Raw genomic sequence first — 21,709 nt, forward strand, 5'->3', positions numbered from 1 at the left:
TCCCCTCCTCTCTCTCTCTGCCTGCCTCTCTGCCTGCTTGTGATCTCTGTCTGTCAAATAAATAAATAAAATAAAATAAATAATAAAATAAAAAGAAATTCTATGAAACAGAAGGGGCGCCTGGGTGGCTCAGTGGGTTAAGCCTCTGCCTTCGGCTCAGGTCATGATCCCAGGGTCCTGGGATCGAGCCCTGCATCGGGCTCTCTGCTCAGCGGGGAGCCTGCTTCCTCCTCTCTCTGCCAGCCTCTCTGCCTACTTGTGATCTCTGTCTGTCAAATAAATAAATAAAAATCTTTAAAAAAAGAAATTCTATGAAACAGGAGCAAAGGGGGCTTGATTACATCTATTTAATATTTGGGGAAAAAAGGGGGAAAAATGTCCTGTGCCAGGCAGAGCCAAACAAAACAGAATGGAAAACCAGATCCAGTCTTAAACTTCATGTGATACCACTACTGTATTTAATGTTATCATAAGACACTTTTCTGTCTAGTGTTGGGTCCACAATTTGTGCTTTCTAAATGTTACTGTTAAATGAAGACCCAAAGGTGTATATGAAGATTCTGAAGCACATATGTGAGTTCTTTATTCTTCTGGGACCAAAGAACTATACAGTTGTTGTTCCTTGTGAGACGGTCATTACCACCTGTCTGCAGGGCAGTACAGATAGCTCTGTGATCATGAAGTCATTAGGTGACTGAGTGTTGTAAAGAAGGAGCCTTGACCTACATGCTGAATGCAGAAGGATCGAAGGTAAACATGAAAGACATCTCTTACAGGAATGCTAAGCCTCACTTCGGGCTCTTTATGATGTTACTGAAAACAGTCTGCGGCATCGGAGATAGGCAGGGTCTGAGGGTAATGGACATGCACTGGGAGAGTGAAACAGCACAGGAGCTCAGGTGTGGAAAGCCCCATACACTGCAGACAGACTAGAGGTGAAGTGCTTGAGCGCCAGACTCATGTTGCTGCCCATGTCTGAGCTGCTCAGCTATTTCCTACAGGGACTCAGCCCAACACCTCCTGGACACTCCACACCCCACACCATAACCTTCTATCCTTTTACTTCAGTCTCTAACTTGTTGATTATTCTTTGCTACGTTATCTCCCTCGCCCTTTTAAATAGACTGAAGGCTTTTAAGAATGCTAGAAAAAGTCAGTGCTATCAAAGAACCTCACTTATGATCATATGACCAGTTTACAGTCATCCATCTGATTGGTGGGGGTGAAGACAGAATTACTTGTTTCCTTTTACCTCATGATCCAGGCACTCCACTGTTTTTTGTTTGTTTGTTTGTTTTTGAATAATTTTCAGAAGGTAGCTCCGATCAGCTATTTCACAGTATGTGGGAAGGGACATGGAACACGTTTGGCAGAGAGAACTGGAGTCTGGAAAAACAGACCTGCCCAGGTGATGACATAAGCCTGCCCAGGTCTAGCTCCATTCAGGACATGAGCCTAGACATAAGCCTAGCCCAGGTCTAGGCCTTCCATTCAACACGGGCATTTCTCACCTTCATGGCTCTGAAGTCCTTCTTCATCTTCTCAGGGATTCCAGTCATGAATGAAAGCTCAGGCAGCAGCAGGATTTCACCTTTTAGCAGCTTTGAGGAGAGAATGGAGAGGAAAAATAAGGCAGTAAAGATGGTCTTGTTCCTCTGACCTCACAAGACATGCCATGCCCAGAGCTGGGCCAGCAAGGACATAACTGGCACGATAAGGAACATAAAACCCCAGAAAAGAGGGCAGTGAAACACTACAAGTATTTTACCCTTTTCCCCTCAGTCACAATACTCACAGATTGTTCACAATACAGCCTGCTGTATTAGGTAAAAGGGAAAGTGTTGAAATGGTCCAAAAAAAGGGAAAAACTGGGGTGGGGGGACAACCTCCCTCTTGGGCCTCCAGGCAAGCTGAGGCAATACATGCCATCCAGCTGGGGTCTCCAGATCGTATCTTAGCTGGCTGATCTTCAGCCTTCTCACTTAAGACAGAAGAGTCAGTGTCAAGGCACTTTCCCTGTCTCTGGTCCCTGTTACCTGTCTAAAACTTCCCTAATAGATCCAGTGTTTTACTCTTTAGCAGAAAATTCTTCTTATTCCTTAACCTACCTTGCTCATACAGATAATTAGCTTCTCCTTATGCGGACGTCAAAAGCAAATCCTACCACATGAAGTGACACTACTGGATAGATGAGACAGCCCTGCAGAGTCTTCCCCAATCACACCACAACACTGCTCCCCAGCTCCCAGCACCACGGATGAAGAGCTTAAGCTAGAAGTGCCAATCTGACACCCCTCCACTCACCATCCCTTGGTTATTCTGTCTCTCACTGGGCCTGTGGATCAGCAGTGGCTGGTCCTCTTCCTTAATTGTGATCCCATAGTTTTTGCTAGAGCAGGGCAGAGGCAGAAAAACATTTCAGAAGCAGCATCCCTGTTCTATGGCAACACAGTCTGGGTCTCTTAACCAGCACTGTGGTACACAATTTGCATTATACCCTTGTCAAGGATCCAACAGAAACTCCTTATAGCATATTTATAATGAAAAGGCAGACTCAAGTTAACACTGCAATGAAATGGAGGAGAAATCATCTTAAAGGTCCAGGGGAAAATATGCTTGAAACTGCATCAGGTTGGAGTGCCTGACTGGTTCAGCCGGTTAAGTATCCAACTCTTGTTTTGGCTCAGGTCATGATCTCGGGGTTGTGGGATGGAGCCCCAAACAGGCTCCATGCAGAGTCTGCTTGGGATTCTCTCTCTCTACTCCTCTCCCCCTGCTCATGTGCACTTGTCCCCCACCCTCAAATAAATAAATCTTAAAAATAACACAAAAAACAAAAAACTGCATCACGTTGAAAGGCTTGGACAACTGGAAAGGCAAAATGATAGTCAAATGATTAAAACGTGAATTTAATCTTTCCAACCAGACTTCTACCTAAACCAACAAAAGAAATATAATTCAAAACCCTGGTATTAATTTATAAAGTAACAAAATTACTAAAACAAATGGAACTGTAAGGATAGCATATCCAAGTGAAATCCCACAAACAAGCTCATTTAATCTTAGGTGCATTACCAATCCAATTATTTTAAAAGTGTCCCAGTGTAAGCTACTATGGAACTCAATATCCTGCTACAGAATGGTAGACTACATCCCACACCCACCCAAAGGCCCAAGCCCAGTCTCTTCTTTCCACCTGTAGTATTCCAAGAATGTGATCTCCTTCCCGTCAGACATTGTGAAGCTATCTTTTGGTGTCTTATTCCAATCCACGTCATCAATACGATAGGTACGATTGTTGTATCGGGTTATAACAATATTGCCAACCAGAAGCTTAGTGCACTCATTCTGGAAGTTTTCTTTGTTCTGCTGATACATGGCATGCCTTTGGAAAGAGACAAAAGACTTTTGAATCATATCTGTATACAGAGAGCACAATGAAAAGGATGGGGGATGCAAAAAAGTGTTTCAGGGATATGATCACAGCTACACTGCATTAGAAGGCTCCAGTTGTCTTTTTTAAAAGATAAGACTCTCATCTCTTTTCAACAATACCAAAAAAACTCAAAATCAATAAAACATAGTGAACAGAGGGGCACCTGAGTGGCTCAGTCGGTTAAACATCTGCCTTCAGCTCAGGTCATGATCCCAGATCCCGGGAATGACCCCCGTGTCAGAGTCCCTGCTCAACAGAGAGTCTGCTTCTCCCTCTCCTGCTCTCTCTGCCCCTCCCCTGCTCTCTCTCTCTTTCAAATAATCTTTCAAAAAATAGTGAAAAAATAAAAGTAAAATTAAAAACAGTAACTAGAAATTAGTAACATTCACAGTTTGCCTTCAAATAAGGTACTTTAATCATCAAAATAATTATTTAGTATTACCATTATTAGGGTAGTCTAAGGAAGGACAACAAAACATTCTCTAAACTATATATGCCCTTTTGAGCTAATGGAAGGGATTACCAATACCTATCATTAGACAGCACTGCTGAAGATGCTAAAGATGTAGATGAACAGACTCACCATAGATAAATGTACCCTTACGGTAACCTCTAAACAGTGCTGTGAACAAGCCAACCTAGGAAACTCGCAGAAAGCATGTCTGAATATGCCCAGGGATTCAAGGAACGTTTACAGAAGCAGCTGATGCTTGAAGGAGCAATCTGCCAACGCCAGGGCAGAGGAATGAGTGAAACTCCAGGCAGAGGCAGCAGTATGCAGGGCATAAGCAGGGATCTGGGGAGATGGGGAGGGCAAGCAGGCTGAAGAGGGACAGAAGCATGGGCTGAAGACAGGCAGGGACCAGATGTAAATGTCCTTTAAGTCAAGGATCAGAGCTTGGACTTTTTTCTGAGTCAGTGTCACCCAGGGCAGATTCTTCAGGAACACTGGTCCCTTGAGAGGTTGTGAGAAGGTGTGAAAAAGGTTCCACAATCAAAAAAGTGGAGTCCATTGTGCAAGTTATAAGCCGTTCAGAGACTCACAACATACATAAGTACCTCAGACTGCTAAAGAAACATATTTACCTTTATTTACCCCCAGTGTATTTAACCATGGATTCTTCCCACCGTTTTCCTTTTAACCTCACTGAATGAACATTTATTGCCATCCTGGGCAATTAGTATCCTGCAGAACTTGACTTGAAAAAAGACTGTAGTAATTGATGAAAAACCATCTCAGAGTTTAAGCAGTTCAACCCTGACAACAGACCCTGGAGGCGAATGCCTGGGTTCAAATCTTGTGTCTTTCACTTACTGGCCTCAACTCATAGAGTTGAGAGAATGCAATAACTTCATAAACGTGAAGCACCAAGAACTGTGCCTAGCACAGAGAACGGAACTGTGGGTTTGCAAATATCATCTCCATCATTGTCGTCAGTGCCTGATACATGGCAGATGCTGTGTGTGTGTGTGTGTGTGTGTGTGTGTGCGCGCGCGCGCACGTGCGCGCACACACGCACGCACACACACATACATATGCATGCATGCGCATGTTGGGGGGCGCTCTACTCTCTCTGCAGGTCAAATACAGAGGAGAGACAGCTATAAAGATAGTTCACTTCAGGGGAGCCTCAGTGGCTCAAGTTGGTTAAGACTCTGACTCTTCATTTTGGCTCAGGTCATGATCTCAGGGTCGTGAGATCAAGCCTGGTGTCAGACTCTGTGCTGGGCATGGACCCTGCTTAAGTCTCTCTCTCTTTCCCTCTCCCTCTGCCCCCCACCACTTGTGTGCTGTCTCAAAAAAATGTAGGTTAGCTATATATATGTAGTTGTGGAAGTCAAAAGCAACCACTAGTATAGAATCCATATTCAAACACTTTTTATTTAGTTTTTTAAAAGATTTATTTATTCATTTGATAGACAGCGATCACTAGTAGGCAGAGAAGCAGGCAGAGAGAGAGGAGGAAGCAGGCTCCCTACTGAGCAGAGAGTCCAATGCGGGGCTCGATCCCAGGACCCTGGGATCATGACCCGAGCCGAAGGCAGAGGCTTTAACACACTGAGCCACCCAGGCGCCCCTCAAACACTTTTTAACTTGTAATTTATTTTCAGAACTCTTAATGAGTGTTTATGTTTTGTTTTGTTTTTAAGATTTTATTTATTTGACAGAGAGAGAAAGCACAAGTAGGCAGAAAGGCAGGCAGAGGGGGAGGGGGAAGCAGGCTCCCCACCGAGCAGAGAGCCCTATGTGGGGCACCATCCCAGGACCCTGAGATCATGACCTGAGTCGAAGGCAGAGGCTTAACCCACTGAGCCACCCAGGCGCCCCTTAATGACAGTTTTTAATATTCTCTCACCAAATCCCTTTCCCCTAATCACTATCTTTTGCATTAGTAAAGGCAGGAGGCTGACATGGAGGAAGAAAGCACAATGAAGAAAAAAACTAAAAAGGGACTGAGGAACACAGCAGATAACAATATAGGCCTATGTCTTGTTACTACAATATACAACATTGAAAAGTAGATAAAAATCGATTTCTTAACTGCAACTATTTCACTTTGACTTCTATACTGGGATTGAAATAAAAAATTAAAATAAAAAAAATCATGCTGAAAAGAAGGAAAACCAAACAACAAACAACAAAAAATGAGTATATACCATATGATTCTACACATACAGAATTCTAGAATATGGACACTAATTTCTAGTGACAGAAAGCAGAACAGGGTTTGCTGCCTGTGGTGGACAGAGAATAACAAAGGTAGAAGGAGGTCTGAAAGAGACATGAGTAAATTTTATGCGGGCAACAGATATGCTCATTATCTTCATTGTGAGCTTACATTGGTATATAAGTAAGTTAAAACTCATCAAATTGTATACTTTGAATGTATGAGGTTTATTTTGTCAATTGTCTTACTAAATCTGAAAAAAGAAAAGAAATTAACAGAATAAAAGATCTCAATGAGACTGAAATACAGATTAGGATTGAGTGTCCACTAATTACTAGTGGCATTTCAAGTTAGTGGGGGAAAAGGACCATTTAAAAAAAGGGTAAGAGGGGAGCCTCGGAGGCTCAGTTATTTAAGTGTCTGCCTTTGGCTCAGATCATGATATCAGGGTCCTGGGATCGAGCCCTGCATCAGGCTCCCTGCTCATCTGGGAGTCTACTTCTCTCTCTCCTTCTGCCATTCACTCCCACTTGTGCTCTCTGGCTCTGCCAAACAAATAAATAAAATCTTTTTTAAAAAAAGTTTTATTTATTTATTTGAGAGAAAGAAAGAGACAGCAGGAGGGGGAACATAAGCAGGAGGAAAAGGAGAGGGAGAAGCAGGCCTGCCGACGAACAGGGAGCCTGATGCAATGCAGGGCTCGATCCTAGGCCCCTGATAACATGACCTGAGCTGAAGGCAGACGCTTAACAACTGATCCACGCAGGTGCCCCCCAAAAAATACATGTTTAAAAAAGTGGATGAAAACTTGCTATCCATTTAAAAAATAAATTCTTCATCAATTTAACATTAATGTGTAAGAAATTAAACAATAAAATCAGGTGAAAATGTAAACATTCATGTGTTCCTGGGCATTAAAAAATCACAAACTTTGTAAAAGATATATTGTTTTGCAGCCATGGTAACAAGGAGCCATAAAATCCAGGTTTGTTTGTTTTCTTAAGATTTTATTAAATTCATCTGAGAAAGAGAGAATATGCAGGGGGTGATCCAGAGAGAGAGGGAGAGGCAAACTCCCTCCTGAGCAGGGAGCCCAACATGGGGCTCGATCCCAGGAGCCCGGGACCACAACCTACGCCAAAGGCAGATGCTTATTCAACTAAGCCACCGAGGTGCCCCCATAAAATCCAGTTTTAAACCTGCTTAATACATCTATATCAACTCACCTCAGCAACCTACTTTTCCAAGCTATCCAACCAGAGTCATCCCCTTGTTTCTGTATATTGGCCAATTCAGGAACAACTTAATCCAATAAGCATCACAAGGAGTACTACTCAATCAACAAGGGACTACCTTAGCAACCATGCTTCTGCTGTCCTGAACTCCATACCTCTCCAGTACTCCTCTCTGTAAGATCAGCAGTCTCTTCTCACTGCAATAAGCAATCAGCCTTCTCTTTATGTCAGAAAGAACAGAGGTCTCATCATCCTTTGACATTTCTGGAGGTCTCACCACAGTAACTATGGAAGCTCTTCCTTGGCAAAACTCCTAGGAGTTTCATACCCACAGATGCACTCACTGGGTCCCTTGTGCTTAATTCTATCTGTCCTTCAGATCTGCTGCCAGTGAGTCAATCCCAACAACTAGCTGAGCTCAGACTAGTTTCATTAGGCTTTAGCTGCTTATCTAATGCACTTTCAGGTTGGAAGTCATTGTTTGGACCCAGGTCTTTGTATGAGGTCTTCAGACTTTGTTTTGAAGAAATTTAATTTGAAAACTATTTTTGCCATTAACTTGATTACTCTTTATCTGCTTACTTTGCTTTTGCTGTTATTTGTCTATATGCATAAAATCTTCTTTCACGTGTTTTTGTTTTGCTCTGCATTTCCTTCTTTCTGTTAAATGTACAAGAGAGTGTTCTATAGGGAATAAATGGAGGCATAAGCCAGATAATCCTCTAAACCAAGCCAGTCTATTCCAAAGACATCACAGTTGGAGGTCCATTTGATCAGAGACCAATTTGTAAAAAAGCAAGTGGTCAAACATTAGGAAGGCACTTCTTGTCTTGGCAATTTGTGAAACAAGATCACTGTGTTTATTTAGTTCAAATTCCAGGGTCAATGATAGTTGGGTCACTGATCTCATGGCTCTTCCTATCTGTGTTTGGAACCTGAAATATGGTTCACAAACAACACATCCTTAGACAACTTTAGTGCTTCTCCTTCTTGTTGTCACAGGTTTGCCTCTGCCAAGGGCTTAAACGCCCTGGGAGAATTTCTGTTTCTAATATAAAGGCGTACCATAGTCCTAATTCTGGCACTTTCCTTAGCAAAAGGTAAAAATAAAATCACAATGTCCAAAGTGTACACAGTATATTCTCCAGTATAATTCATATGCTAGATCATAAAACCTCAGTGAATATAAAGGATAGAAATAATACAAAGTGAGTTCTCTGATCACAAAAGAAGAAAATTCAGGAAACTCACATACATGTAGAAAGTGAACACACTCCCTTAAATCATCAAGGGGTCAAATAAGAAATCACAAGGTAAATTAGAAAATACTCCGAGTTAGATGTAAATGAAAACACAACATACCAGAACATACAGCTACAACATTACTTGAAGGAAAATTTATAGCTGTAAAAGCCTATATTAGAAAGAAAAAATATCCCAAATAAACTAACCTTCCACCTTAAGACACTGGAAAGAGAAAAGCAAACTAAATCTTAAGTATGCAAAAGGAAGGAAATAATGAGTATTAAGAGTGGGAATTAATGAAATAGATAACAGAAAAATACAGTCAACAAAACTAAAACACTGGATTTTTGAAAAGGTCAACAACACTGACAAACCTTTAGCTAGACCACCTATGAAAAAAAGAGACTCAGATTTCTAAAATCTGGGATGAAGGAGGGGACGTTACAACTGGGTTCATAGAAATAAGAACTGTAACGGAACACTGATGGCAGTATGCCAACACACTAGATAAACTAAATGAACTGGACAAACTCTTAGAAAAACACAAATTACCAAAAATAAATAGAAAATCTAAATAAATATCTAACAATACAGACACTGAATTTGTAATTTAAAAACTGCACACAAAGAAAAACCAAAATCCAGATGGCTTCTCTGTCAAATTTCTACCAAGCATTCAAAGGAAAATGAATTCCAATCCTTCATAAACACTCTCAAAAAAACAGAAGAGGAAGGAAATACTTTCCAACTCTTTCTATAAGACCAGTATTACCCAGATATCAACACCAGACAAAGGTAACACAAGAAAAATACAGATACTGCTTAGGAATATGGAAAAAAATCCTCAAGAAAATATAAGCAAACCAAAACCAGCAACATAAAGAAAAAATTATACATCACGGGGGCGCCTGGGTGGCTCAGTGGGTTAAGCCTCTGCCTTCAGCTCAGGTCATGATCTCAGGGTCCTGGGATCGAGCCCCGCATCGGGCTCTCTGCTTAGTGGCGAGCCTGCTTCCTCCTCTCTCCCTCTCTGCCTGCCTCTCTGCCTACTTGTGATCTCTCTCTATCAAATAAATAAATAAAATCTTCAAAAAAAAATTACACATCACGGACAAGTGGGTTATCCCAGGAATGCAAGGTTGATTTAATATTGAAAAATCAATTTAAAAAGCAGGATGTTTTGGGTTTTTTTAAATGAACAAAACCCAATTCCCTTTCATGATAAGAACACTCAATAAACTAGAAATAAAATGGAATTTCCTCAATCTGATAAATGGCACCTACAAAAAACTCACAGCTAATATATTTACTGGTGAAAGACTGGATGGATATTTTTCTTCCTAATATCAGGAAAAGAGGACAAGGATGTCTACTCTCACCACTTTTTTTTTTTTCCTAGTTGAATTGTCTTTATTAGCAAAGGGAATATCTAAAAACACTACATTGAGGAGGGGCGGGGCCAGGGCTTTTCTACCCCTCACTTTCTCCACTCCTATTCAACATTGTACTAGAGGTCCTAACAGGATAACTCAGCAAGAGAAAGAAATAAAAGAGATCCAGATTGGAAAGGAAGAAATAAAAATATCTTTATTTGCAGATGACATGATCTCCTATATAGAAATCCCAAAGAATCCATGAACAAACTGTTTTAAGGAGTACTTGGTTCTGTGTGGATCCTTAGAAGGATGCTATTGAAGGATCACAGAATTTAGGACAGGAAATCTTTTTTTTTTTTCCTAAGATTTTGTATTTATTTATGAGACAGAGAGAGAGAGAGAGAGAGAGAGGGAGCACAAGCAGAGGGAGAAGCAGGCTTCCTACTGAGCACAATAAATTGTCTTAACTAATAAATGACTTCACAGGGGTTGTAGGATACAAGATTGATATTAAAAAAAATCAGTTGTTTTTCTATACACTTACTTGCAAGGAACAAACCAAAAATGAAATTTTAAAAAATCCATTTACAAATGCATCAAAGAGAATAAAATACTTAGGAATAATTGCAAAACCTATACTCTGAAATCCACAAAACATTGTTGAATTAGTGGTAAGTACATATAAAATTATATACTTAGAAAATGAAGATAATTTTTTTTAAATATTTTATTTATTTATTTGGCAGAGAGAGATCACAAGTAAGCAGAGAGGAAGGCAGAGAGATAGGAAGGGAAGTAGGTTTCCTGCTGAGCAGAGAGCCCGATGTGGGGCTCGATCCCAGGACCCTGGGATCATGACCCGAGCTGAAGGCAGAGGCTTTAACCCACTGACCACCCAGGCACCCCAAAGATAATTTTTATATGCAAAATAAGCCATTGTGCAGGTAACAAAACCAATCTTACACATACTACATAATTCACTTATAAACAGCTTTTGTGTAGTAATAAAATATGACAACTTTAATGAAAGTAAATGAAACTTTAATGAAAGTAAAACTTTAATAAAAATAAATTTCAGTAAATGGAAAAATATGCCATTCTTGTGAATAAAAGATTCACTGAACATTCTCCCCAGTTGATGCCAAATAAAATGCCAACTGACTTTTTTTTCTTACTTTCATTAAATTAGTCAAAGGATCACATGCAAAAATAAATGGGTGACATTTATTATGAAAATTCTGAAAACAGATTCCTTGACAAATATTAAAAGCTAATAAGATTACAATAACTAAAACACTGTTTTAACAGTATCACACTGATTTTAACCATGGATCAAAATAGAATATTCAGAAATAAATCCAAGTATTTTTATTTTTATTTATTTTTAGATCCCATTTATTTATTTGACAGAGAGAGCGACAGAGCACAAACAGGGAGAGCAGCAGAGGAAGAGGGAGAAGCAGGCTCCCGGATGAGCAAGGCACCAGATGTGGGATTTAATCCCAGGACCCTGGAATCACAAGCGAGCAAGCGAGTTGAAAGCAGACGCTCAACAACTGAGCCAACCAGGGGCCCCTATATTTAGTATTCTTTATCTGTTCTACAATTTAAAATCTAAACAGAACAATGGCCAATCTGTATTCAGCGATTACTGAACTTTCCAGAAAAGTGTTAGCTTGTTAAAAGTAAATACCATCATTCACTCACATGACATCCAGTACTGAATCATTCCGAATGACCTTATGGGAGACATCAGCTAGGAGAAAAAGACCTCCATCTGTCCTTCGGATGCTAGCTGCATAGCCTGGCCAGATCTGCAACCTGAAGAGACAAGAGAGCTTTACCTTAGGGTTCTAAAAAAACCACCCATACTTCCACGCCCCCATTTGAAATGGTTGAGCAAATACCGCCCCCCTCCCCAGTAAAGTGAGAAAGTACCACAAAACAAAGTAAATCAACATCTTTGTGAACTTACTAAAAAACTAAACTATGGAACAGATTTAACTGATAGATTGTATTTACAATCATAAAATACTGTTGAGATTTCTGTACTACATATGGTAATCACAATGAAAAAATTATTTCCAGAACATTCAAAAGTGAGGAAAAGAACACTACTGACCTGTGTTGCTGTAGTACCATAGCACTTGTAGGGTCATAAAAGTTTCTCCCCACAAGCTTCATATCTAAAAGTTTCATTACCCTGAAATGAAGAGCAAAAATGGGTCTTCTAGAGAAGAATAAAAAAAATTCAAGCTCAACTACTCTGAATTGTATTTTCCATTTTTTTCTTTCTGTATTTTCCTTTTGAAGCCTGAAGTGTCAGAATTGTTGATGCCCTTTGCACAATATACCTTTTAGGCTGAGAATACTGTTGCCAAAAGAAAAAGAAAAAGAAAAATTATGGAAGTATTTATCTTGAGGTAAATACAACTGACAACAGCTTGTCCTACGTTGGGTGACCAAAAACGGAGTTGATTTCCCAGGTTCAATTTACATTATTTTTCACCATTAACTAAAAAGAATGCAAGAGTCAATTTCTGTTTGTAAAGAAGTCTGTTCCTGGCACTTCATCTTACTAAGGAGAAATTGAGTTCTGTGTTTCATTTAAAAAGAGGTGGTGTAGGAGTAAGTTTTATGAAAATCTAGGTCTTATAAAAAGTAAAAACAATTATGAGCTGTGTGAATCCAAAAATCAAGAGACGTGGAAAAAAATTCTTCCAGCAAAAATTTTTGCACCCTACCACATTAAGTAGCCCCATCAGTAACAACATGAAATTATGCAATATAAACATCTGCTTTTAAAGTTCACGAATGATTCCAAAGGAACCCAACCAGCCACCTGAAACCTACCTTCATTTTACCCAAATCTTACTAATCATTTAACATAACTTTTCAGTAAGTTAGCCTCAATACCATCCATTTATTTATTAAATGTTTCCAAACTCATCTTTATATGTGTGGGGTATAACACCATCCAAGCTTCTTGAAGAGCACTGTTACAAATATAAGACTGAGATTAAAGAAAATAAGCTGTTTCCTCACCGACGGAAAACAACATTGTAGAAGGGAATGCACAAGTCGGAACAGGGCTCCAAAATCTTTGTCAACTGAATCTTAATGTTGATATCTGCGCCATCAGTTTTCCTTTGACTTTTTAGCTCAAGAACCTAACAAATAAATATATGCAAGTTAAAAAAAAAAAAAAAAAGACAAAAACTACCAAGCCCTAATCTAATTCAATCGTGTTCTAGAAAATACTAAAATGTCTGAAATATATTTTCTACTTGCCCCTTATTTTGCCTGTCCACACTGGCCCAAATCATAGCATAACAACTAGGGTTTTTAAAAAAAGGTTTTGGTGGGGCACTTAGGTGGCTCAGTGGGTTGAGCCTCTGCCTGTGGCTCAGGTCATGATCTCAGGGTCCTGGGATCGAGTCCCGCATCGGGCTCTCTGCTCTCTGCCTGCCCTCTCTCTGCCTGCTGCTCTGCCTACTTGTGTTCTCTCTCTCTGTCAAATAAATAAATAAAATCTTTAAAAAAAAAAAAAAAAGATTTTGGTAAGAGGACTGACTAGCAATAGATAGATGCCTTCCCACCATCTCAAATCTTAAGCCATTCTCTGTCACTGAGGTCAAAGGCTTCCAACCACTCCTCTTATGTGAGAAGAAACTTCTTGAAGAATTCAGATGAAAGTCTTTTAGTCTGACATTTCTTTTTTTTTTTTTTAAGATTTTATTTATTTGTTTGACAGAGAGATCATAAGTAGGGAGAGAGGCAGGCAGAGAGAGAGTGGGGGAAGCCGGTTCCCCACTAAGCAGAAAGCCTGATGCGGGGCCTGAGACCAGGACCCCAAGATCATGACCTGGAGGTTTAACCCACTGAGCCACCCAGGCGTCCCTTGTCTGACATTTCGTTGTTATGGAAAAGCCTGTCTTTCCTCTAAGAATAGCTAAGTAAAACTCAAACATCAGGATGTCTATGATTTTCTACCACTCAAAGTGCCAGAACTCTCTTAGGTTTCAATCCAAAATCTATTTCCTCTTTGGTCTTACTTGTTGAAGTTTAATAGGCAGATAGAGAATGGACCCATCGAAAGCAGTAACATTTCCGGTGACAGCTTGATGGTCCTTCAACATGCCAAACCTCATGCTTTTGCACTCCACATTGGGGCTAGAAGACAATAGAGAGGATTTACTTCAGTTTGCTTAAATGGCCAGCAATTTTTACTACTGCTCTCTAACAGGTTTGGTAGAGAACCAGTCAATTGTAACTACTGCTCCATCTAGTGGTCATATTAAAATTCAACTATATCGACTATGAAAGGAATTTCAACCCAATACCTGCTCACAGGAAAAAAACCTGTAATTCCACCACCCAAAGACAACTGCCTTAACATGCCAGTGTACCTTCTTCCTGACTTTGGACAAGAGGTCAGAAAACTTTCTCAGTAAAGGGCATGATAGCAAATATTTTAGTCTTTACAGGCCACATAGTCTCTACTCAATTTGGCCAACATGCATGAAAGCATCATCGACAATATGAAAACCAATGGGCCTGATTATGTTCCAGTAAAGTTTTATTATGAAACAGGCAGTGGGCCAGATTTGCCCTGCAGGCCAGCCATACTCTGCCAATCCCTGCTCTAGAGGCTGCAGAAATATACACTTTAAAAATAACTTTTTTTCACTTGTGGCAATTTCTACTTTTTATTGATTCATTGTCACAAATCTTACAGCTTTGAAAAGCTCCAGTAGCTACTTAGTACAATGGCTGTCCCATTTCAGATTAATAACATATACCCTTGTTGTACAACTATAAAGTTTAAACAAATCTAAGGCTAAAAAGGGTTAAGTATGTTTAAGTACATGATGAAAGATTAAAAAATCAATCAATAATCCAATACAGCTGTCCCCAAAAGTAAACATTCATATGCTAGTATCACATTTCAAAATGCTTCTCCAAAAATTCATCTACATGAATGGCGCTATGCCCTAAACACAGTATTTTAAATTGTCTCTCTGGACTTCCTTCACATAATACAAGGAAAGCCATAGGATAACGAGTCTACTACAATACATCTTCTCAGTATCCTCTGAATGGTCTGGCATGCTCTTTATATCATGGCTTCAAAGGTCTAGACCTACGATCTTGAAATTTATAGAATCCATGTCTTCTCCACTATCCAGTCAATGGAGAGACCCGTGAGGACTCACATTCCTTTCTGCTTCATTAACATTTATCAATCCATTTCCAGAAAAAGGTTCTTCCCTCTCATTAATGCTCATCTGTTTATGTTCCAGAGCAGGCCCATTTCCACTACCCTTCCCTCTCAGGGGTTAAATTTCACCCCCCCACTTTTTTTTTAGCTCCTTCTCTTCACCTACCACATGTGCTCAGCTTTAAAGCAATCTTGCTACTCTCTTTAATTATCAATCCATTTCTCATTTCTCTTACATACTTGTTACGTAAGTGGCCAATTCACTGACTATTTCCCATTGCCTGTGTGCTCCTTGGTTCTTTTAGTCTAGTTTTTTCTCCATAACTCTAACAAAGCTACTAGAAAATCAGCAAGGGTGTTCTTCAGAGTAAATTCAGTAACTTTTTTTCTGAGGCCAAAATCAACTGCCTCCTCTTCATTCAAAGGAGCTGTCTTTTGTCTTTATAATTTATCTTCAGGATATTTCCCGTAACTGTTCCTTTCTTTTCTCCTTCACTCCACTTACTCCTCTTACACCAATTAGCACCTGTGCTTCAAAATCAGTCTTCCATCTTCCTATTTTCTCTCCACAGATACTCCAAAACACTCATTCATTTTCACAACTCCAGCTAATATTCTCTAGCTAATGACTCTCCTGAGATTTTAACACAGGACCTGAATTCACAACCATGAAATCAAGACCTGAGCTGAGATCAAGAACTGGATGCTTAACAACTGAGCTACTCAAGTGCTCCCTTCCTGAGATTTGAAAAGAGAACACAAACTGACATGAATTCTTAATTTTTAAGAAGTATGAGAAACACTCAAAGTATTACTATAAGATTAATGTTATTCTGATTTTTTCACCCTCAAATTTCACCCTAGACTGTCACTGGAGAGCCAGTGGTATGGTATGAGACTTATGCAAGCAGGGTCCAGGTTTTGTGAGGTGTGGGTCTTATACCAGTGGGGTGGGGAGGAGTTTCCCTTTAAGAACAGGAATATAAAATTGCACATATAAAATGGGTTAAAATATTATGGAAGGGGTCTATGCAAGTAAAAGGCCCTGACCTTAAGCTTCACCAACTTCACAGCAAATCTGCCTTACAGGTGTATAAAGTGGCACCTACTAAGTTAAAACCTGAAATGGTAATAGAGCTAAACATGAATAATTTAACACTAAATTTATCACAAGGATCTGAGTTTGTGGAGGGACATTCATCAGGAATCACAGAGAAAAATACTCAGTTATCCCAGGGAAATTATTTCATTAATTTTCTCTAAAAAGTGAATACATAGAAAAAAAGTTGTGCATACCTGAAAGTCACATGATATTGATAAACTGCTTCATTATGACACTGTATTTTGATAAGGTTCAATCCCAAAGATTGTGGTGTTCCTTTTGAGCCTTGCTTCACAAAAGGCTCTCTGGAAAATAAAACCATGTATATATATCAAAAACAAAAATGCAAACAACTCATGCCACAAATTAAAAAAGAGAGGAAAAAAACACTAAGTAATACCTTACACTTAGCTTACACAAGTCACACAAAAACAAGCTTTGAAGGCTAGAGACTAAGTTCGTAGCAATCTCTAACTAGAGAAGCAATATTACCCTCTTTGCCTTGGTAATATCAATGGAATAATTGAGGCCAGCTAACTAAGAACACAAGAATTAGTTCCACTAAAAAAGATGAACTGTTGAAATATCTTTCCTAGATGATTTCCTAATCTTCGATGTGACAAAGAACTGGCTATGTCTGAATTGAGAAGGAAATGAAAAATCATTTGAATCTACTCTCTGGTACATACTACTTAAACCATCAACCCCGTTTCAATTCATCAGGAATTCTCCCACCTCTTTGTTATTCTCCCCACTGGCACAACCCCCCAAAAAAACAAAATAAACAACCTTGCAGTACCTACCACCCACAAAGGCTTTTAGACACAACAGAAAGAATGTTTACAATATTATGAGAAGGCCTCCTCCCACATCATTATCAAGCAGAGAAGGTGGTACTCCAGACTTACTTTTCCTTGTGTTCTACAGTTCCAAGTAGAGAGTGATCCAGAGGGTGTGGTGAGGATGGGGGCAGATGTGGTGGTGAGGACAGCGGGGTAGGATCCCGAGAAGTCAGGCCGAGAACACCAGGAGCCTTGTATACTCCTCTGCCTATACCACCAGCTGTTCTTCCCAAAGGTAAGAAAGATGTATCCGAATTCCCTCTTCCAAGCATTCTGAAATGTTGAAAAGAGAAGCAAATCAAGACTCTCTCAACCATGCTACTATCTATACCCCATCTAAATGATTCCTCCAAGTTTACATTCTTTTCCTGAAGGAGTCAGCAAAAGGGACCCAAATCTTGGGATTCTCTCCAGATCCAAATATGCCTCATTCACTAATTGCTATTAATACTGACTCTCAAAGTCAATTCCCATGGGCAGAATTGAGATGGAAGAGTGAATCAGGTTAAAGAACCACCAGAACCATGTTAACTTAATAGGGCAAATGGAGTTATAAACTGGCCAGCAAAGGACTGCTTTTTACCCTTTTCCTGTGACTGACTGGATCAGTGGCTACTGATTATTCTTGGAAAATATCCATTCTTTAATATAAAACCATGCACTGTTTATAAGATAATACGACCCTTTTCAGAGTTTCTCTTTGGGCTTATAAGATATTGCATCTGAATCTGACAATTACCCTTGAAAGCAACTTTACCCACCTATTCCAACCAACGCAGGCCTCTGCTATCTTGCTACCCCCAGCTGCCAACACAGAACGATCCGGAAAAGTGGGATGGGGTTCTTCTTTGTCCTTGCGCACCATACTGGTAGACAAACCTCGACCTAAAATGCCTCTACCTGGAAGGAAGGGCCAAAACCCAACTATCACTGTGAGATGAAGGTGTTATAAAGTACAATTTTTTTTTTTAGGATAAATTGTATGTCTTTGAGAACAAAGCAATCATACATACACACTACCACACTTCTTTTTCAAGTTAGTTTCCCACATACCTAAAGGAGGTATTTCCCGTTTCAGAGGGGTCCAGGACACTGTCTCAAGGCCCAGTCCTCGGAACATAGAGACCAAACCTACAGATTCCTATGGAAAGTTAATAGGTAGAGTTACTCGAAAATATATTTCAACAGTTATTCTAAGATGTGGAATGTGTTTCATTTCTAAGGTGAAATAACAGTGTTATTTCAATGACTGCATGCGACACACGTTCTGTAACACACGGAGGGAAGTGTTTAAGAAGACATAATAAAGATGTTTCTAATAACAACAAGACACCCAGAAACACTGATGGTTTTCTTAAAAAGTCTTGGTAAATAATAAAAATCATCGTTGAATGTTATACATGTTATAATAAAGAATAAAAATACCTCATACAAATTATTTAAGTAGTTTTTTTAGAGGTCGGAGGGGCAGATAAAGAGAAACAGAGAATCTCAAGCAGATTCATGCCCAGCATGGAGCCCAACACGGGGCTCGATCTCACAACCCTGAGATCATGACCTGAGCTGAAACCAAGAGTTGGAGCTTAAACAACTGAGCCACCCAGGTGCCCCTTTAAGTAGTTTTAATAAACACTTTTAATACTAACTATGTCATCGTAGGTTTTTAAGCATAAATACAAGTATAGTCCATGATTTGATGTACAGAGTAATTTTTTCTAGTTTGTTTCCTATATATCCAAGGTAACAGGGAACATGTGTACTAGCTCATAAATTTTCAGAAAAAAAACAGACCATTGGGGCACCTGGGTGGCTCAGTGGGTTAAAGCCTCTGCCTTCGGCTCAGGTCATGATCTCAGTGTTCTAGGATCAAAGCCCACATCCGGCTCTCTGCTCAGCAGGGAGCCTGCTTCCCCCTCTTTCTCTCTGCCTGCCTCTCTGCCTACTTGTGATCTCTGTCAAATAAATAAATAAAATCTTAAAAAAAAAACCAAAACAGACCATTTAAAAGAACCTAAGGTTTGGGTATTTTAAAACAACCTGCAACAAAACTTGCTACTGTTTTCCTGTGGCAGTCTTGAAAGTTTACTGGTGTTATACCAACTAGAGCTGCCACCAATAGACTCAAGCAAGTCATCAAAGAAAAAAAATACAAATGTCATCTTTTCTTCTGCCTACAGAACATTACATTTGACACTGTCTACTTAAAACTGTCATAACTGCATTATCAGGTTCTCCCTATATTTGTTAACTCTTTATTCTTTGAGATTTCTTAATTATAGACAAATACCATTCTTAATATTACTATAAATTAGAAGATTAAGAATGTACATATATGCAGTTGTACACACATTAGAAGCATAAGCTGAGGATCTTTTTCTTTAAGATTTGGGCAGAGCCCTCTACGAGGAAACTCCTTAATAATTATTACCTCAGAAGCAGGAATGGCTGCTAATACCATAGAACCAAACTCAAGGGAAAAATCTAAACACTCAAAAGCAGTATCTTTAAACCTGTCATTTACGTACATATATATATTTATACCTATAGAAGCTAGAGGACTGAGGTCCATACCCAAGTCTATCTAGCATTCTTTATGAGGCACTTTTTCTAAACTCACAACTCTAGGATTTGAAATATATGCCCAGAAAACAAACAAACAAACAACCCAACCAACGAATGAACAACAACAAAAAAAAAACCCAAATTTTTTTCATATAGGGCTGCACAGTTATTATAAACCTGTTATTCCCTCTGATGATAAGCTGTATACTGCTACTGTGCATCCAGACAGGGTCTTACCCTTTGCGCTGGCCCACTCCGTGGGCTTGGTTCCCCTGGCTTTCCAAACACATGGCCTCTGCCTGCAGGTCCTGCCCTGCCCAGAGCTGAGTCCAAAGGTTTGGGAGCTTGCAGCCAAGGGCCTGGCATCCGTACAGAGTGAGATGGGTGCACAGAAGTGCCCCTGAAGGGTGGTCGGACAGGATCCATTGAAAGGCTGCAGAGAATACCGATGTCAATCCTGTTCTGATCAATTACCTGCCGGCATTTTATACAGATTAAAGATTTCCAACTGTTTTCCTCTTCCTTCAAGACAGACTCACAAAGCATTAAAAGGTTTCTTTAGGTCAGACCAGTAATACAACCAACCTCCTATATCATATTCACTTCAAAAGGTCTATTTAGCCTGGAATATTCTAAACACTCTCTAGCAGCAAGCCCTTAAAAGCCAAGCTCTCGTCAAAGTTACATACGTTTTCTACCCAAACAGCCTCTCAGAGAACTCAGTCCTGTAAGTTAACCACCTGTTGTACAAGGAAACACTTTTTAATGTATGAACATGATTTTGGTTTATGAGCCAGTTCACATTAAATTATTCCCATCTTCCCCTTGGATCTCTGTAGTTCCATCTCTGAATCTTTATCCAATTCCTCTCTATAAAACTCCTTTTTCAAACTCTGTCAGAACTGAGGTCTCTAGGATGTAGATCCACTAAGCCTCTTCAAAACCACTTTGTAACCTATAGAATTCAGGAGTCCTTCTTTAAAGAGCTCCCTTCATCGCCCTGACCCACTCATGAGCCCCAAAGAATCCTTAACTGACAAATAAACCTCTTCTTAACATTTGCAAACCTGCCTTAAGCATTGACAAGACCGACAGAATTCCCAAATCAATATTACAGGTGGAAGCAGTTCAGGATCTGGCAAAAAAAAAAAAAATTTTTTTTTAAATTTTTAACTGGACTATTCTCTTTTACACAAAAATGGCAGGATATGCCTCGCTTCCCTAAAGGACACCATAGTTCTCTCCTTTAACTGCTTAAACTCCTTTTCGGTCAGCCTGGCCTCTTTGCTCACATCTTCCTAGCATCACCCAAAGAATCAGTTGCCCAACTGGTACACACTGAGGAGCGCTGTAACACCTGCCAATTACAAGATCTCTGGAATCCTCTCCTCTCCACTCCTCCCTCACCTCTACATCACTTCTGTGGATTCTGGCCCGTACTCCAAAAGGCCCTCCCTAAATGTGGACTTTTCTCCTTCGATTAGTTAGCAGAGTTGGCTACCTAAAATGTGCAACAGGGAAAGGCCTGGGGCCAGGCCTACCTTCCCCACCTCTCCAGGTGCCAGCTCTGGGCTGGGGCACTATGATTGGGGGCCTAACCAGAAGGGAAGCCCCTAAAGGCAAATCCTACCCTAGACCCCCACCTCAGAGGAAAGTCCCAAAACCAATAGCTTTGCTGGGGTTCCCACCCACTGTTCCATCCAAATAACTCTCCAGTTCTCTCAGACCCAGCAGGAGTCCCCTCTCTCCTTGGGCCACAACCTTTATACCTTTTTACAGGTCCTGCGTTTCTCCTACACACTGGGCGTCAAATAACGACTTCCCCCCTCTGGCCTGGTCCCACCTGGGGCCCAGTCTCTCGTGCCGGGGTGGGGGTGGGGTGGGGATGGGGGTGGCAATGGAGTGGGGTGGGGATGGGGCGAAAGTGGGGGTGGGGGTGGGATGGAGGTAGGGGTGGGGGTGGGGATGAGGTGGAGGAGGGTTTGGGGTGGTGGCGGGCGGAGGGTCCGTACTGGGCCGGA

The 21,709-nt window shown here is 40.3% G+C and overlaps 1 protein-coding gene across 2 annotated transcripts in view; it reads right to left on the reverse strand.

Annotated features, from left to right (window-relative positions):
- LOC111156370 (piwi like RNA-mediated gene silencing 2) overlaps positions 1 to 21,709 on the reverse strand; it is an 87,513-nt gene that overhangs the window by 53,107 nt on the left and 12,697 nt on the right. Inside the window, exons 2-13 of one of the 2 annotated variants that reach the window (XM_022517200.1) lie at positions 19,926 to 20,162; positions 18,180 to 18,267; positions 17,888 to 18,026; positions 17,193 to 17,399; positions 16,479 to 16,589; positions 14,017 to 14,134; positions 13,007 to 13,131; positions 12,084 to 12,164; positions 11,669 to 11,782; positions 3,197 to 3,385; positions 2,305 to 2,389; positions 1,512 to 1,601 (exon numbers count right to left, since the gene is read on the reverse strand). In XM_022517200.1, coding sequence (XP_022372908.1) covers positions 1,512 to 1,601; positions 2,305 to 2,389; positions 3,197 to 3,385; positions 11,669 to 11,782; positions 12,084 to 12,164; positions 13,007 to 13,131; positions 14,017 to 14,134; positions 16,479 to 16,589; positions 17,193 to 17,399; positions 17,888 to 18,026; positions 18,180 to 18,267; positions 19,926 to 20,162 — 1,584 coding nt within the window. Of the gene's footprint in view, positions 1 to 1,511; positions 1,602 to 2,304; positions 2,390 to 3,196; positions 3,386 to 11,668; positions 11,783 to 12,083; positions 12,165 to 13,006; positions 13,132 to 14,016; positions 14,135 to 16,478; positions 16,590 to 17,192; positions 17,400 to 17,887; positions 18,027 to 18,179; positions 18,268 to 19,925; positions 20,163 to 21,709 lie in introns of those variants that run through there. The other variant, XM_022517208.1, reaches the window with a different exon arrangement.

Source organism: Enhydra lutris, unplaced genomic scaffold, assembly GCF_002288905.1.
Source record: "Enhydra lutris kenyoni isolate GAN:26980312 unplaced genomic scaffold, ASM228890v2 scaffoldscaffold3, whole genome shotgun sequence".
In the NCBI taxonomy this organism is placed as follows: domain Eukaryota; kingdom Metazoa; phylum Chordata; class Mammalia; order Carnivora; family Mustelidae; genus Enhydra; species Enhydra lutris.